The sequence below is a fragment of the Heptranchias perlo genome, chromosome 9 (genome assembly GCF_035084215.1).
Source record: "Heptranchias perlo isolate sHepPer1 chromosome 9, sHepPer1.hap1, whole genome shotgun sequence".
NCBI classification, from domain to species: domain Eukaryota; kingdom Metazoa; phylum Chordata; class Chondrichthyes; order Hexanchiformes; family Hexanchidae; genus Heptranchias; species Heptranchias perlo.
The window spans coordinates 45,131,292-45,148,067 of NC_090333.1; the positions used below are offsets into that span (position 1 = coordinate 45,131,292).

Consider the following 16,776-nt stretch of genomic DNA (forward strand, 5'->3'; position numbering starts at 1 on the left):
TTCTGCGGCGAGTGACTCACCTCCTGACTCCCCAAAGCCTTTCTACCATCCACAAGGCACAAGTCAGGAGTGTGATGGAATACTCTCCACTTGTCTGGATGAGTGCAGCTCCAAAAACACTCGAAGCTCGACATCATCCAGGACAAAGCAGCCCACTTGATTGGCACCCCATCCACCACCCTAATCATTCACTCCCTTCACCACCGGCGCACCGGCTGCAGTGTGTACCATCCACAGGATGCACTGCAGCAACTCACCATGGCTTCTTCGACAGCACCTCCCAAACCTGCGACCTCTACCACCTAGAAGGACAAGAGCAGCAGGCATATGGGAACAACACCACCTGCACCTTCCCCTCCAAGTCACACACCATCACGACTTGGAAATATATCGCTGTTCCTTCATCGTCGCTGGGTCAAAATCCTGGAACTCCCTTCCTAAGAGCACTGTGGGAGAACCTTCACCACACGGACTGCAGTGGTTCAAGAAGGCGGCTCACCACCACCTTCTCAAGGGCAATTAGGGATGGGCAATAAATGCCAGCCCCGCCAGCGACGCCCACATCCCATGAACGAATTTTTAAAAATTGTGTAAACACTGGACACATTATCATGTTTCTTATTGGCGTTTCATCAGCCAGCGGAAGAAGGGGTGCAAGCAGGGTGTTGTAGCAGCTGGGAATAGAAACATGTCAGAAAGCAAGGAAGGAGCAAGGCCGGGTGAAAGGAGTATATATAGTGGCGGTTGTAAGTGTAGAATAACGGTGAAGATACTAGAAGCCCTGAATACACACATGCCCTCAGTTCAAATCAACTATCATGCTTGATAGTTTTATTTTTTTTTATTCGTTCACGGGATGTGGGCGTCGCTGGCGAGGCCAGCATTTATTGCCCATCCCTAATTGCCCTCGAGAAGGTGGTGGTGAGCCGCCTTCTTGAACCACTGCAGTCCGTGTGGTGAAGATTCTCCCACAGTGCTGTTAGGAAGGGAGTTCCAGGATTTTGACCCAGCGACAATGAAGGAACGGCGATATATTTCCAAGTCGGGATGGTGTGTGACTTGGAGGGGAACGTGCAGGTGGTGTTGTTCAAATGTACTATCTTGATTCAGTGGTTCTCAAACTTTTGTGGGCTAAGCACACCAAAATATTCTCAGCCCCTCACTCTTTAAGATGAGGATACAGGTAGTGAGTGGTAATTCTACAATGTCACTCATCTCATATATAAAAAGAAAAAGGAAAAAATAATTAACTGCTAGAAACTTGAAATTTCTTCCTCACCTCTGTATTCCTCTCATTCCCTCACCTCTGTATTCCTCTCATTCCCTTTCACTTTTGTTTGTTGCTGTTTTACGGCTTTTGTTCCTGTCCTCCCTCACTTTCATCTTTTTCTCTCTTTTATTTGTTCTTGGGAAGTCGTCCCATCCCTAGTTGCCCTGAGGGCATTGTCAACCATGTAATGTGGAACTGGGATCACATGTAAGCCAAACTGGTTAGAGGTGGCATGTTCTCTTCCCTGAAGGACATTAGTGAACCAGTTGAGTTATTACAATTTGGCAACTTTTCAATATTTTTTTGGTGCCAACTTATTATCAGATTATTGAATTCTATTTCACAAATTGTTGTGGTGGGATTTGAACTCATGACATATGGGTTGTTAGTCCAGTATCATAACCACCAGGCTACTGTTCTCTCTCTTATTTTTTTTCCTCCTCTTAGTGCCGCTCTTTCTCCTCACCTTTGTCTCTTCTTCTCCCCTCGCTTTCTATCTGTCCCTTTCTGTACCTCATTCCACTCCTCACTTTTGTGTCTCGCACTCCCATTTATGTCTCTGTCTGCCTCTCTGTTTTGCCACTCCCCTTCATTCTTGTCTCCTCTCACCACCCTCACTTTTGTCTCACTCCCCTCACTTGTGATCGCATTTATCTCCTCCCTCACTTTCATTACTCTCTCTCCTTTCTCAATTTTGCCACTCTCATTCACCCCCCTCGCTTTTAATCTTGACCCCTCACTTTTGCCTTTTACCTTCCTCAGTTCCATTTTCTTTCTCCTTTTTGCCTCTTGAACAGCTTTCTTTTTCTGTTACAGCGTTGGAACTGTCATATGCACAGCAGCATGGGGAAGATGAGGCAGCTTGGATGGGAGTCTCTAGGAGGGGGATTGCCGAGGCCCATTGGAGCATCAAGTGTAGAAGGGGCAAGGCTGGGCTGGGAAACTTACTTGGTCGGAGATGCTGGTGACTTTAGGGCTGCAGATTCACGACAGAGTTAGGAGTTGCAGTTGGGAAGACCCAGGCTGGGAGATGATCTCGTGATCGCGTCAGGCAGTTTGGGCTGATAGCAATAAGAACCAAGCCTGGGAGGGAGTCACATGGTGGGAATCAGCCAACTAGGTATAAGTAGAAGAAATAGGACAGAAAGTACGATTCTTAGCATGACAGAAACATATTATAATTGGTCTTGACAAGCAGGACTGATGAAAATAAGTGGCAGAAAAAGCTTGACACAGAAGTGTTACAGGAAGTGACACTTAAGTTTTGCATAAGTGCACACTATCTTTAATATTATTAGTTGATCTACCATTGTACAGGGGTAGTCAAGACCAATTTGAATTTATCAGATGAAACAGGGTTAGAGGGTGGGGGATATTGGAAACAGTGTGTGGAAGAGAAAGGGTAGAGGAACAAAGTGGAGAGGGGAAGAAGATAAGAGAAGGAATGGGGAGAGGAAGGGGCATTCAGATCAACAGGGATAGGAGGAATGTGGCATGAAACAGCCATCTATCACAGGTGGAGAAATACAGCCAATGGGTGGTTGGTGGGGTGGGGGGGTGGTGGTTGCGGTCGGGAGAGGATCACTGTAGAAGGAGAAATAAAGCAGGATGGGAATAGTCTGTGCAGAGGAATTACAGCCAGTGGGAGCTTACATGCGGATGGGATCAGGAGCCAGCGAGAGGGTTCGAATGGGAAATGCAGGCACCATGGAGGAGGGAGATTGGAAGGGCAGATGCAGCCAGCGGTGAACGAAAGAAAATTTGAGCCAGTGGAAGAGGGGGAAATGAATGCAATTCGTGACTTAATATTCAGTGAGGGTGTGGAGGAATCCATAATTCCTTCTGAGAAGGAGGATGGGTGGGGGATTAGTTCCAAGGGGGAGGTTGGAGTACTTTGGTGGGATGGGAAACTTTTGGTTTTGTTTTCCATGTTACTTTGCCAATCATTTTGCTCAGCTGCTGGGACTTCTATAGCCATTTAGATTCTCCATCTTCTGACTACAAACCACTAAGAATTTTGGAGGATGGTCTATTTCTGTTTATTTCATGGGGTGTGAGGGGGGGTTCCTGACATATGCTCTGCAGGGAAGGCGGCAATTGGGCTGGAGGCGAATACTTGCTCAGCAGAGGGAGGGTGGAGAGAATAGATACCTTGTTTGGCTGGGTGGACTTGCTCAACTGGTTGTAGTGGGGGAGGGGGGTGGATGGGGGAAGGTCAGATGAATTATACTGAATACTGTTTGGCTTGTTATGTGACGTTAAGTGCTGTCCCATTATTTTCAGTTCGTCACATGACGTTAAGTTAACAGTGCCATCGACAGGAGCATTACCTTTGGAATCATGAGACTGCACACTTTTTAAAGTATACTGGATAGATACTAGTTTGTGTCCTATGTCATTACTCATTCCTATGCCAGTCCAGACTCAGGCCCATTCATCTGCTGCTCTGGCCTCTAACACACTCAATTCTTGAGCCTTTTTAATCGTCATTCGTAACTGCTTTGCTGCTACAACAGTACTCTGAGAGGGTGTGGCTGGGTGAAAGCAGAGCCAAAGTTCTAGCATGTGACTGGTACAGTCTAATTGGTTGAACAGACTCTACAATGCTGCAGCACCACAGACATACAGTCGCACATGTACATGATTTTTAACCTTACTAGCAGATCTCCTGTGCCATTGCTCACAGTAAGTTGCAGATTTTATAAAAATAAGTGTTATCCCAGGTAATATTAACAGACACTAACCTGTCAGCACTGAGGGTAACCCTGGGATCAGGGAGCACTGAGAATATGATCCAAGGGTTTGTGAACACTAAGAGGGGATTCTGGGATCTGGGAGTGAGAGAATCCTGGAGTCCAGCAAGACTGGGTTTTGAAGCATTTTGGGGTGATATTCTGGAATGCTGGGATCTGACAATATGGGGGTGGCGGGGAGAGCAGGCCCACGAGATTGGCATTCAAACTGCTGTTTCAAACCTCACCACCATGTTCCCATCTGTCCGCCTCCTCCCCGACCTGTCCGCAACCCCTTTTGCACCCTCAGACTCCCTACCACCACTTTCCCCATCATCGTCGGTAATGCCTTGAGAATTCACTCTCCAGTTTCTTTGAGTCTTTTGGAAAAAGCAAAACTGTCAAATCCTTACAGGGTGAGGGAACACACCTCCTACCCTCAACTCCTTTTGATCTACATATTGTATGCTGGGAAATTCTGCAAACAGCACATGGTCAGAATGCACAGATACTATTGAATGTTAAAATATCAAGTTGAAGCCCAGGCTTTTTAAATAGGCTGGGGCCTTGAGGTAAAAACTTTAATAAAGGAGCTAAAAGGCGTAAAAGACAATTTAGTAGGTAAATCTAACCATCTTGTTGTGAAATATGTAATGTTTGAATTTTTTTATTTTGTTTGAAACCTTATTTTGGAATTGTTAATTTCTGTTATTGAGAGGGGGGGGGAAAAGGAAGATTTTTTTTTCAGAAAACATTTTGAGTGATATATGGAGGAAATATACCAGTGCTTCTTGGTGGTGTGACAGTTTATAATGATAAATGGTTAAGAAAGATGTAGAGCTTAACTTTTTTCTTGTAATTCTTGGATTCATCAAAGTGAGCGTGAGTAAATGTAAATGTAATAGATAAGTATTGACATTTTAACATTGAAATTCCTATCGGAAATGTTTACATAGCAGGTAAAGCCTCCTCTACTCTATCCATCACAGAGAAAGATCTCCTCTATGCTATACTTGACCTGGGAGTGCTTGATGCTGACGCTGGATGTATGTTTATATTTCTAGTTCTTGTTATTAGGGCTCCAGTGAGAGCTCTAATATAGATTTACACGGTATGAAATGCATGCCTTAAGCTGCTGTATTTAAATGTTATTTATACACTTTTGTTTTAATTACATTATTCTCCTTTTCAGAAGCCAAAATATCCAAGCAGTTCTGACCAGTGCTGTAACCAGTGTCAATGGATTCAAAGCCCAAACTGTGTTTAGAGAAATCGAGAAAAAACTTCAGGAGGTGAGGAAAATGTTAGAGAATCATAGAAAATTTACGGCACAGAAAGAGGCCATTCGGCCCATCGTGTCTGCGCCGGCTGAGAAACGAGCCACCCAGCCTAATCCCACTTTCCCGCATTTGGTCTGTAGCCCTGCAGGTCACGGCTCTTCAGGTGCACATCCAGGTATTTTTAAAATGAGTTGAGGGTTTCTGCCTTTACCACCCTCTCAGGCAGTGAGTTGGACTCCTAACATCTGTTGAATTTTGAAAAAGGGAAATGATCAATGGGTTAGACATGCGCCTTTCACCTCTGGGAGGCCTAGGTTCAAATCCAGCCCCGATTGATGAGATGAAAGTTCCTTCTGTCTGCTGACTGTTAAGAACCGTTTCACTTAGGACTGTTAACATTTCTAGTTGGTGTGAGCCCATAGCATAAAACTAAATTAACTGAAATGGAAAAAGAAAAATGTCACACTGGTACAGTCCACAGTACATAAGAACATAAGAAATAGGAGCAGGAGTAGGCCATATGGCCCCTTGATCCTGCTCCCCCATTCAATAAGATCATGGCTGATCTTCTACCTCAACTCCATTTCTCTGCCCTATCTCCATATCCCTTGACACCCTTAGTATCCAAAGATCTATTGATCTCAGTCTTGAATATCCTCAATGAATGAGCATCCACAGTTGTCTGGGGTAGAGAATTCCAAAGACTCACAACCCTCTGAAGAAATTTTACCTGATCTCGGTCCCAAATGGACAAACCCTTATCTTGAGACTATGACCCCTAGTACTAGACTCTCCAGCCAGGGGAAACAGCCTCTCAGCATCTACCCTGTCAAGCCCTCTCAGAATTTTATACGTTCCAATGAGATCACTTCTCAGTCTTCTAAACTCTAGAGAATGTAGGCCCATTCTACTCAATCTCTCCTTATAGGACAACCCCCTCATCCCAGGAAACAATCTAGTGAACCTTCACTGCACTCCCTCCAAAGCAAGTATATCCTTCCTTAAGTAAGGAGACCAAAACCGTACACAGTACTCCAGGTGTGGTCTCACCGGAGCCCTTTATAATTGCAGCAAGAACTCCTTACTCTTATGCTCCAACCCCCTTGCAATCAAGGCCAACGTACCATTTGCCTTCCTAATTGCTTGGTGTACCTGCATGTTAATTTTCTGTGTTTTGTGTACAAGGACACCAATTCCCTCTGACTACCAACATTTCTTAGTCTCTCACCCTTTAAAAAATATTCTGCTTTTCTATTCTTCCTACCAAAGTGGATAATTTCACATTGCTCCACTTTATACACCATCTGCCACCTTTTTGCCCACTCACTTAACCTGTCGCTATTCCTTTGGAGCCTCTTTGCATCTCCTCACAGAGTGTATTGTGGCCAAATTTGCTGATGGTACAAAGATAGGTGGAAAAGCAAGTTGCAATGAGGGACACAAAGTGTCTGGAAAGGGATGTTGACAGGTTAAGCGAATGGGCAACAATTTGGCAGATGGAATATAATGTGGGAAAATGTGAAGTCATCCACTTTGGGAGGAAAAATAAAAAAGCAAAATATTATTTGAATGGAGAAATACTACAAAATGCTGCGGTACAGAGGGATCTGGGTGTCCTCGTACATGAAACACAAAAAGTCATCATACAGGTGCAGCAGGTAATCCAGAAGGCAAACAGAATATTGGCCTTTGTTTCTAGGGGGATGGAGTATAAAAGCAAGGAAGTCATGCTACAATTGTACAGGGTGCTAATGAGACCACACCTGGAGTACTGCATACAGTTCTGGTGCCCTTATTTAAGAGAGGATGTACTTGCATTGAAGGCAGTTCAGAGAAGGTTCACTAGGTTGATTCTGGGTATGGAAGGGTTGTCTTATGAGGAAAGATTGAACAGTTTGGGTCTATACTCCATTGGACTTTAGAAGACTGAGAGGAGATCTTATTGAAACATACAAGATTCTAAGGGGACTCGATAGGGTAGATGCTGAGAGGATGTTACCCCTCATGAGGGAATCTAAAACTAGGGGGCATATTCTCAGAATAAGGGGTCGCCTGTTTAAGACGGAAATGAGGAGGAATTTCTTCTCCCAGAGGGTCGTGAATCTTTGGAATTCTTTACCCCAAAAAGCTGTGGAGGCTGAGTCATTGAACACATTCAAGGCTGAGTTAAACAAATTTTTGATCAGCAAGGGAGTCAAAGGATATGGGGAAAGGGCGGAAAAGTGGAGTTGAGTTAAAAATCAGATCAGCCATGATCTCATTAAATGGCGGAGCAGGCTCAGGGCCAAATGGACTACTCCTGCTCCTATCTCTTTTGGTCTTACTTAGCTTTTGTATCATCAGCAAACTTGGATCCATTACACTTGGTCCCCTCATCTAAGTCATTGATATATATTGTAAACAGCTGAGGCCCAAGCACTGATCCATGCGGCACCCCACTAATTACAACTTGCCAACCCGAAAATGACCCCTTTATTCCTACTCTGTTTTCTATCCGTTAACCAATCCTCAATCCATGCTAATATATTATCCCCAATCCCACGATCCCTACCTAATCTTGTGTAACAACCTCATGTGTGGCACCATATCGAATGCCTTTTGAAAATCCAAATGTACTACATCTGGTTCCCCTTTATCTACCCTGTTAGTTATACCCTCAAAAAAAAACTCTAATAGCTTTTGTCAAACATGATTTCCCTTACATAAAACCATATTGACTCTGCCAAATCATATTATGATTTTCTAAGTGCCCTGTTACTAAGTCCTTAATAATAGATTCTAGCATTTTCCCTACTACTGATGTCAGGCTAACTGGCTGTAGTTCCCTGTTTTCTGTCTTCCCTCCTTTCTTGAATAGCGGGATTATATTTGCCACCTTCCAATCCACTGGGACCGTTCTAGAATCTGGGGAATTCAGGAAGATCAAAACCAATGCATCCACTATCTCTGTAGCCACCTCTTTTAAAACCCTAGGATGTAGGCCATGAGGTCCAGGGGATTTGTTAACTTTTAGTCCCATTAATTTCTGCAGTACTTTTTTCTTTAGTAATCTTAATTACTTTAAGTTCCTCGCTCTCATTAGATCCTTGGTTTCCCATTATTTCCGGTATGTTTTGTGTCTTCTACTATGAAGACAGATATAAAATATTTGTTTGACATCGCTGCCATTTCCTTATTCCCCATTCTAATTTCTCCTGCCTCTGCCTCTAAGGGACCCATGTTTACTTTCGCTGGTCTCTTCCTTTTTACATACTTGTAGAAGCTCTTACAATCTGTTTTTATATTTCTTGCTAGTTTACTCTCATATTCAATTTTTCTCTCTTTATCAAATTCTTAGCGATCCTTTGCTGATTTCTAAATCACTCCCAATCCTCAGGCTCATTACTCTTTTTGGCAACATTGTAAGCCTCTACTTTTAATCTAATACAATCCTTACCTTTAGTTAGCCACGGTTGGATCACTTTTCCCATAGAGTTTTTATTCCTTAAGGGAATGTATATTCATTTAGAATTATGAATTATTTCTTTACATGTTCGCCATTGCTGATCTACCATCATATCTTGTAATCTAATTTCCCAATCTAGCATAGCCAACTCGTCCCTCATACCTATATAATTGGTTTTGTTTAAATTTTAAGACCCTATTTTCGGACTTAATTGCATCGCTTTCTATCATGTCATGATCACTCTACCCCAGAGGATCCTTAACTATAGGTTTCTAATTAACTCTGTCTCATTACACAATACTAGATCTAAAATAACCTGTTCCCTAGTTGGTTCCTTGACATATTGTTCTAGAAAACTGTCTCAAATGCATTCCATGAACTCGTCCTCCAAACTATTTTTGCCAATTTGATTTGCCCAGTCTATATGAAGATTAAAGTCCCCCACGATTATTGCATTACCCTTGTTACATGCTCTGCTAATTTCCTGATTTATACTCTGTCCAACACTATAACTACTGTTAGGGGACCTATAAACTACTCCCACCAGTGACTTCTGCTGCTTGTTATTTCTTGGCTCCACCCGAACTGATTCTACATCCTGATTTTCTGAGCTAAGATCACTTCTCACTTCTGTCTTCATCTCATCCTTTATTATCAGGACTACTCCCTCCCTCCCCCCCACCCCCCACCTCCTTTTCCATTTTGCCGATCTTTTCTAAAAGTTAAGTACCCTGGAATATTTAATTCCCAACCTTGGTCACCCTGCAACCACCGCCTCAGTAATGGCTACTAGATCAAACCCATTTATCTCTATTTGTGCCATTAATTCATCTATCTTGTTACGAATGATTCATGCATTCAATATATACTGTCTTTAATTTTAACTTTTTACTATTTTTGCCTGATGTGGCCTTAGTCACTAATGTCCTATTTCCTTTATTAAACTCTCTGTCCCTTCCTGACATACACTGCTTGTTTTTACCAAATTCGCTACTCTGCTCTAGCCTTGACTTTTCTCTTTAGACTTATAAATTTACCCTTACCTGAACCCTCCCCCACTCATTAGTTTAAAATCCTATCTACCGCCCTAGTTATTCGATTCGCCAGGACACTGGTCCCAGCCCAGTTTAAGTGGAGCCCTTCCCAACAGAACAGCTTCCTCTTTTCCCCAGTGATGGTGCCATCGCCCGATGAATTGAAACCCTTGCTTCTCACACCACTCAGCTATGCATTTAATCATCTAATTTGTTTGTCCCTACGCCCATTTGCACGTGGCTCAAGCAGTAACCCAGAGATTATTACCTTTTGAGGTACTGCTTTTTAATTTGGACCCCAGCTCCTCAAACTCCCTCAGCGGAACGTCATTTCTAGTTCAACCTACGTCGTTGGTTCCTACATGGGCCACAACAACTGGATCCTCCCCCTTCTGCTTCAAGTTCTTCTCCCGCCACTAGGAGATGTCCTTTACCCTGGCACCGGATAGGCAACACAGCCTTCAGGACTCCCGGTAGCGGCTGCAGGGAACAGTATCCATGACTATAGTATCCCCTAACACTGCCACGTTCCTTTTTGCTTTCCCCACTTGAATGACCTCCTGTACCACGGAAAAACACTACTCTCTGCTTTCTGTCTCTTAACATATTTCGTATTCATGCTGGCATTGCCCCTTTAATCCCGTGGGTTTCAATTTTGCTACCAAGTCTATTATATGGCACTTTATTGAGCGCTTTTGAAAGTCCATATACACATCAACTCTACTACCTTCATCAACCCTCTCTGTTATTTCATCGAAGAAATCAATTAAATTTGTCAGACAGTTACTACATTATAACATTACAGTTCTTACTACATTATGTCATTCCTGCACTTATCTGTATAACATAAAAATAATGCCTGCTGTAAAACACGTGTGCAGTAGAGGAATATCTGTGAACGCAGACTGCTCTAGTTTCTTTGATCAGTTTACAGACTTTCTTACAAAACAACAGCTTTTTCCTTCCAAAGTATTTGTTCTGTCAGATGGCACAGAATAAGCTTCTCCTTTCTGCAGATCCAGAAAGGTAATCTTGGAAAAGTTACTTCTTTACGCAAGTAAAATTTTATAGCAGCTTACAGACTCTCAAAAAAAACCCGACAAGAATAACAACGCCAACTTGTTAATATTTTAAAGTTTGTTAGCCGTACAGAAAACCCAGAATGCGATGATGATAGGGAGAGTGTAAATGCCTTTGGTGGTGTTGTAAAATCTAAACCAGATGCTTGTTAATGTGAGGTGTATTGGCATGACTGGCTGTGCTGATGCTATGCACATGCCTCAGACCTGGATGTTTTCTCTGGCTCCTGTCTGCATTTATATGGGAAGGTTTGTCTGCTTTGGAATCAATTTAAAGCATTTAGTAAATTGATGTGAAGCAGCTTACTTGAATATGTGTATATATAGCAGTTATTAACACCAATTGATCTTGTATGCGTGCTTCTACCATATGTCTTACAGTTTGGGCCAGACCCAGCTATCTTAAGTAGTACTTATAACTTGCAGTAGCAAATATTGACATTCATATTGGCATAAGTTTTTAAAAAGTGAAACTTGTAGTAATAAAGAAAATGCAGTTTAGTCTGATCTGTTATTCTTACCTTTTGTAGAAATGTAAATAAAGCTTTACTGACAGGAATCTGCAAATCCTGATGTGCAATAATCAGGGATGGTGTGTGCCAGGTTATCTTTCACCAATAATTAATGAACTTGTTATACTGTGAATTTTGACCCAAATTTATCCCTGGAGTGATATAATAACAGCATAAAAAAATTATGTATAATTACTGCATCTTACACCACTCTTGCTGGGCTGTACTCACCATGGACACCTCGCCTTCCCCCTCCCCCCGGTGATGATCTTATACTGTAAAAGCTGGAGCTAACAGATTGCTTTTGATTTGCTCACACATCATGATATGCAGTGGAGCTAATCTGCATGACATTAGTCCAGTGTCTTTGGTAGATAATTTGCAGGTAAGTTATATACTTGTAGCATGGACTGAGCACTTGACTTCTTTCCAACCTCCGAGCACCTCACCCACGAATTCCATTCTTAAGGCAGCACGTACATGCCTGCAAATGTACTTAGATCAAATGGAGTAGCTAATTGGGTGCAGCAGGCAGCATTATTTAAGCTATCTTGTTTGTGCCTTCCAGGTTAAGATAAAAAGAGCAGAATGTCATAGTTATGTTTGCTGCATTTGCCCAGAAGTTGATCCATTATGGTTGTCTTAGAAGTGGATGCACTTATGTAATTACATTTTTTAGGTGTAGGTGTGACTCATTTAATAATGCATCATGCAACAATGTGATGACTTTATCACATGATGCATAATAATAATCCCAAACTCAGGTGGACACACAGTTAGTTACAAGGCAAGTAATCCTGCTTTCTTTTGTTGTGGTAGTTATAATGCATGCTGAGGACTAGATTTTTCAGCTGATTTTAGATGCAGTGTGGTCGAAAAGCTACAGTATAACTATGCTTTTATTTATATCAGTCAGTATGCTGCCCAATCCTACAGCCACATATATCTTGAGGATGTTGATTCATGCTGGGGTACAGTTCAGAGTGTCGGCTCCCAAGTAGCCATTCTTCATGTTTGAGCTTGATCAGTGAGTGTCAGCAGACTGTCCAATGGTCGAGAGCACTGCAGTCAAGTCTGATCGTGTCCATACTTGACATTCACACATACGTACAAATGCAGGAGCACAGAGCCCAATTGTATTGACTCTACCACCAACCCAGCTAACATCATCTAACTCCAGCTAACACCATCTAACTCTAGAGGACTAGAGTACAAGGGGGCAGAAGTTATGCTGCAGCTATACAAAACCCTGGTTAGACCGCACCTGGAGTACTGTGAGCAGTTCTGGGCACCGCACCTTCGGAAGGACATATTGGCCTTGGAGGGAGTGCAGCGTAGGTTTACTAGAATGATACCCGGACTTCAAGGGTTAAGTAACGAGGATAGATTACACAAATTGGGGTTGTATTCTCTGGAGTTTCGAAGGTTAAGGGGTGATCTGATCGAAGTTTATAAGATATTAAGGGGAACAAATAGGGTGGACAGAGAGGAACTATTTCCGCTGGTTGGGGATTTTAGGAGTAGGGGGCACAGTCTAAAAATTAGAGCCAGACCTTTCAGGAGCGAGATTAGAAAACATTTCTACACACAAAAGATTGTAGAAGTTTGGAACTCTCTTCCGTAAACGGTAATTGATACTAGCTCAATTGCTAAATTTAAATCTGAGATAGATAACTTTTTGGCAACCAAAGGTATGAAGGGATATGGGCCAAAGGCAGGTATATGGAGTTAGATCACAGATCAGCCATGATCTTATCAAATGGCGGAGCAGGCACAAGGGGCTGAATGGCCTACTCCTGTTCCTATGTTCCAGAAAGACTGTGAATCATTCCTAGGACCTTCCTGGTCTGTGTGGCTGAATATCACACCGGGGTAACGCACTGGCCAACTAACCTTTTGAGGGGAGTTCAAAATGGTTTTCTTGTGTCCAGAAAGCACAGTTGTGGGCCAGTAATTTTTTTTGTGTGAAGAAATAGGTATGAATGGTTCCCTTTCAGACAGATATTCGCTGGAGTGCAATTGGGGTACTACAATTGGCCGCTAAATCTCCTGGATTAGGAATGGGAAAACATGAGGCTTGATGGGCTGAATGGCCGCCTTCTGTGCTGTAACCATTCTATGATTCTATCTCATGGCTCCTGCTGAAAAGTGCAGTGAGGAAAGAATCATGCCCTCCATTTTCAAATAGCCTGAGAATACTCACTGTCCATGTTCATCTATGAAGAATGTACATTTGAGTGATGCACTAGAGGCCATCTGTTTCTGTGGGCTCAGTCCCAGCATAAGTCAGCACCTGCAGAGGAGAAAGAAAAAAGGCACACAATGTAAATAGTGAGCTCAGGCTGAAATGGGCTCAGCCCTCCTGAGGTCTGAAACTCTGAATAGGGTAAGATAAACTCTACTCCAGTCATGGCAAAATGCCATACTGTGCTACTTCATGCATGTTTACATTTTTGTGAAATGCTCATGCACATAAATCAGTTAAATGTCAGTTTGTATTAAACTACTATTACTTTGAAGACTACATAAGAGACTGACTGCAATGGTTATATGAGCATTGGTCCAGGGATAATAATATTGGGATTTGCTGTGCATTTGCTTTCATTATAATTTCTGAATGGACCCTTTCTACCTGAGGAAAGCTACCACTAAACAGACGTGCCATTCTGCTCGAACAGCTTAAGCTGCAGTAAGCGGCTAACAAGAACTGATCTATACGGAAGCAGCGTTTGCTTATTCTAAATTTGAGTAAGATTTTGCATGCCAGATTGTTCTGCCTCAGCTAAATTCTGAAATTATACAAGAGATAATCATAGAAAGTAGAGATTTTGTGCATGCATTTATAATATCCAGTAACATGAGTTAGCATCAAAATATATATTTTGCATTATATGAGCTCTTTTTAAAATTTTTGATTAGCTGAATGCAGCTACCCCAATAGCTTACCTGATAAATTGACTCCCCAGTGTGGTGCTGTCTTGCACCCCTGGAATGGCCCAAATTCAGCCCCCAATCTGTGCTGAGTTAGCTGATCTGGGATAGGCTACAGTAGAGGCACTACAGTTGGCCTCATTGCCCTTGGTCTGGAAAGGGGGAAGCATCATTCAGCACTAGAGTGATATGCCAGTGGATGAATCAGTGCTTATAGGAGATGGTTAGAGAAAATAGCTGGAGCTGGGGGGATGAGTTAATTCCATTTCTGTTTATTTCATGCAAGTCTTTTGGCTTCTTCCCTTCCTTTGTTCTTTAATTGAGTGTAAAAATATAAGCATTAGTCATATTCTGGTCACAAACATCAGTTTTTTATATATATATATCTCTTCAGGTCAACAATGAGTTAGCATAATGCCCCTTCATCTCTGGGAACTGGGTTCCCCAGCCCAAAACAAGCCTCTGAATCGTGACTGTAAGGGTACTATTTCTTGGGGTGTGGTTTTGTGCTGAGGCCTATGACCTGATTGTCAAAAAAAATTGCCCAACAAGGATGGTGGTTTTAGAAATAAAAATGTGGCATTAATTGTGTAATGGGAACAAGTGAATATTACACATGAATTTTTGTCAGAGAGCACGATGTACTGGCCATTGGTGGGTACATCAGTGCAGAAGATGATAACGTGGCCCATGAGTACTGAGGTCATATGTTTTGCATGAGTTGCAGCAGGTCCTACACCAAGGGCATGAGGAGGCTAAAGTACATTAGGAATGCTGCAACGCAACATCATCAATATAGAAAAATGTTCCAAGGCGTTTCACAGAGGCTTGATGAGAAAAATGGACGCCAAGCCAAAGAAGAAGCTATTAGGAGTGGTGACCAAAAGCTTGGTCAAAGAGTAGAGTTTTAAAGGAGATGGGAGGGAGGGAATTCCGGAACTCAGTGACAGCCTTGTCCACAAAGACTTGCAGGGTAATCAGCCAGGACACATGACCAGTGCCAGTGAAGGTCACCACTGTCCTCAACATTGCCACAGATCCTTTGCAAGTATCCATAGGTGACATTTACACTACTTTGGTTGCTTGCCTTTTGGACAATTGACACTTTAATTTCTGCAAAATGAAAGAATCACAGGCAGCAAGTGAATTAAATGCATTATGTTTTATCTATTTGTGGTATATGTGTTTAATGTGTAATGCTGGTGCATTTGCCATTTTGCATGTTGTAAATTTCACTGTTGGCGGTTTGTGTATTTTTTTTTATTCATTCATGGGATGTGGGCGTCGCTAGCAAGGTCAGCATTTATTACCCATCCCTAATTGCCCTTGAGAAGGTGGTGATGAGCCGCCGCCTTGAACCGCTGCAGTCCGTGTGGCGAAGGTTCTCCCACAGTGCTGTTAGGTAGGGAGTTCCAGGATTTTGACCCAGCGACGATGAAGGAACAGCGATCTAATTCCAAGTCGGAATGGTGTGTGACTTGGAGGGATTGCGAATGGAGCTGAACATTGTGCAATCATCAGCGAACATCTCTATTTCTGACCTTATGATGGAGGGAAGGTCATTGAAGCAGCTGAAGATGGTTTGGCCTAGGACTCTGCCCTGAGGAACTCTTGCAGCAATGTCTTGGGGCTGAGATGATTGGCTTCCACCAACCACTACCATTTTCCTTTGTGCTAGGTGTGACTCCAGCCACTGGAGAGTTTTCCCCCTGATTCCCATTGACTTCAATTTTACTAGGTCTCCTTGGTGCCACACTCTTGTCAAATGCTGCCTTGATGTCAAGGGCAGTTACTCTCACCTCACCTCTGGAATTCAGCTCTTTTATCCATGTTTGGACCAAGGCTGTAATGAGGTCTGGAGCTGAGTGGTTCTGGTGGAACCCAAACTGAGCATCGGTGAGTAAGTGCCGCTTGAAAGCACTGCCGACGACACCTTCCATCACTTTGCTGATGATTGAGAGTAGATTGATGGGGCAATAATTGGCCGGATTGGATTTGTCCTGCTTTTTGTGGACAGGAAATACGAGGGCAATTTTCCACATTGTCAGGTAGATGCCAGTGTTGTAGCTGTACTGGAACAGTTTGGCTAGAGGCGCAGCTAGTTCTACAGCACAAGTCTTCAGGCACTACAACCGAGATGTTGTCGGGGCCCATAGCCTTTGTTGTATCCAGTACACTCAGCTATTTCTTGATATCACGTGGAGTGAATTGAATTAGCTGAAGACTGGCTTCTGTAATGGTAGGGATATCGGGAGGAGGCAGAGATGGATCATCCACTTAGCACTTCTGGCTGAAGATGTTTGCAAACGCTTCAGCCTTGTGTTTTGCACTCACGTGCTGGACTCTGCCGTCATTGAGGATGGGGATATTTACAGAGCCTTCTCCTCCCGTTAGTTGTTTAATTGTCCTGGTAAGGAGAGGAGGCATGTGTGGGAGAGCACAAAGATCATGTATGTGGAGCCAATGACCAGAACGACCTGAACAAAAGCGAGA

At 42.9% G+C, this 16,776-nt stretch overlaps 1 protein-coding gene across 1 annotated transcript in view; it reads left to right on the plus strand.

Moving 5' to 3' along the window:
* The window catches only part of scp2a (sterol carrier protein 2a), a 101,153-nt gene that overhangs the window by 63,408 nt on the left and 20,969 nt on the right, over positions 1 to 16,776 (plus strand). Inside the window, exon 13 of the mRNA XM_067990309.1 lies at positions 5,195 to 5,294. Coding sequence (XP_067846410.1) covers positions 5,195 to 5,294 — 100 coding nt within the window. The remainder of the gene's footprint in view (positions 1 to 5,194; positions 5,295 to 16,776) is intronic.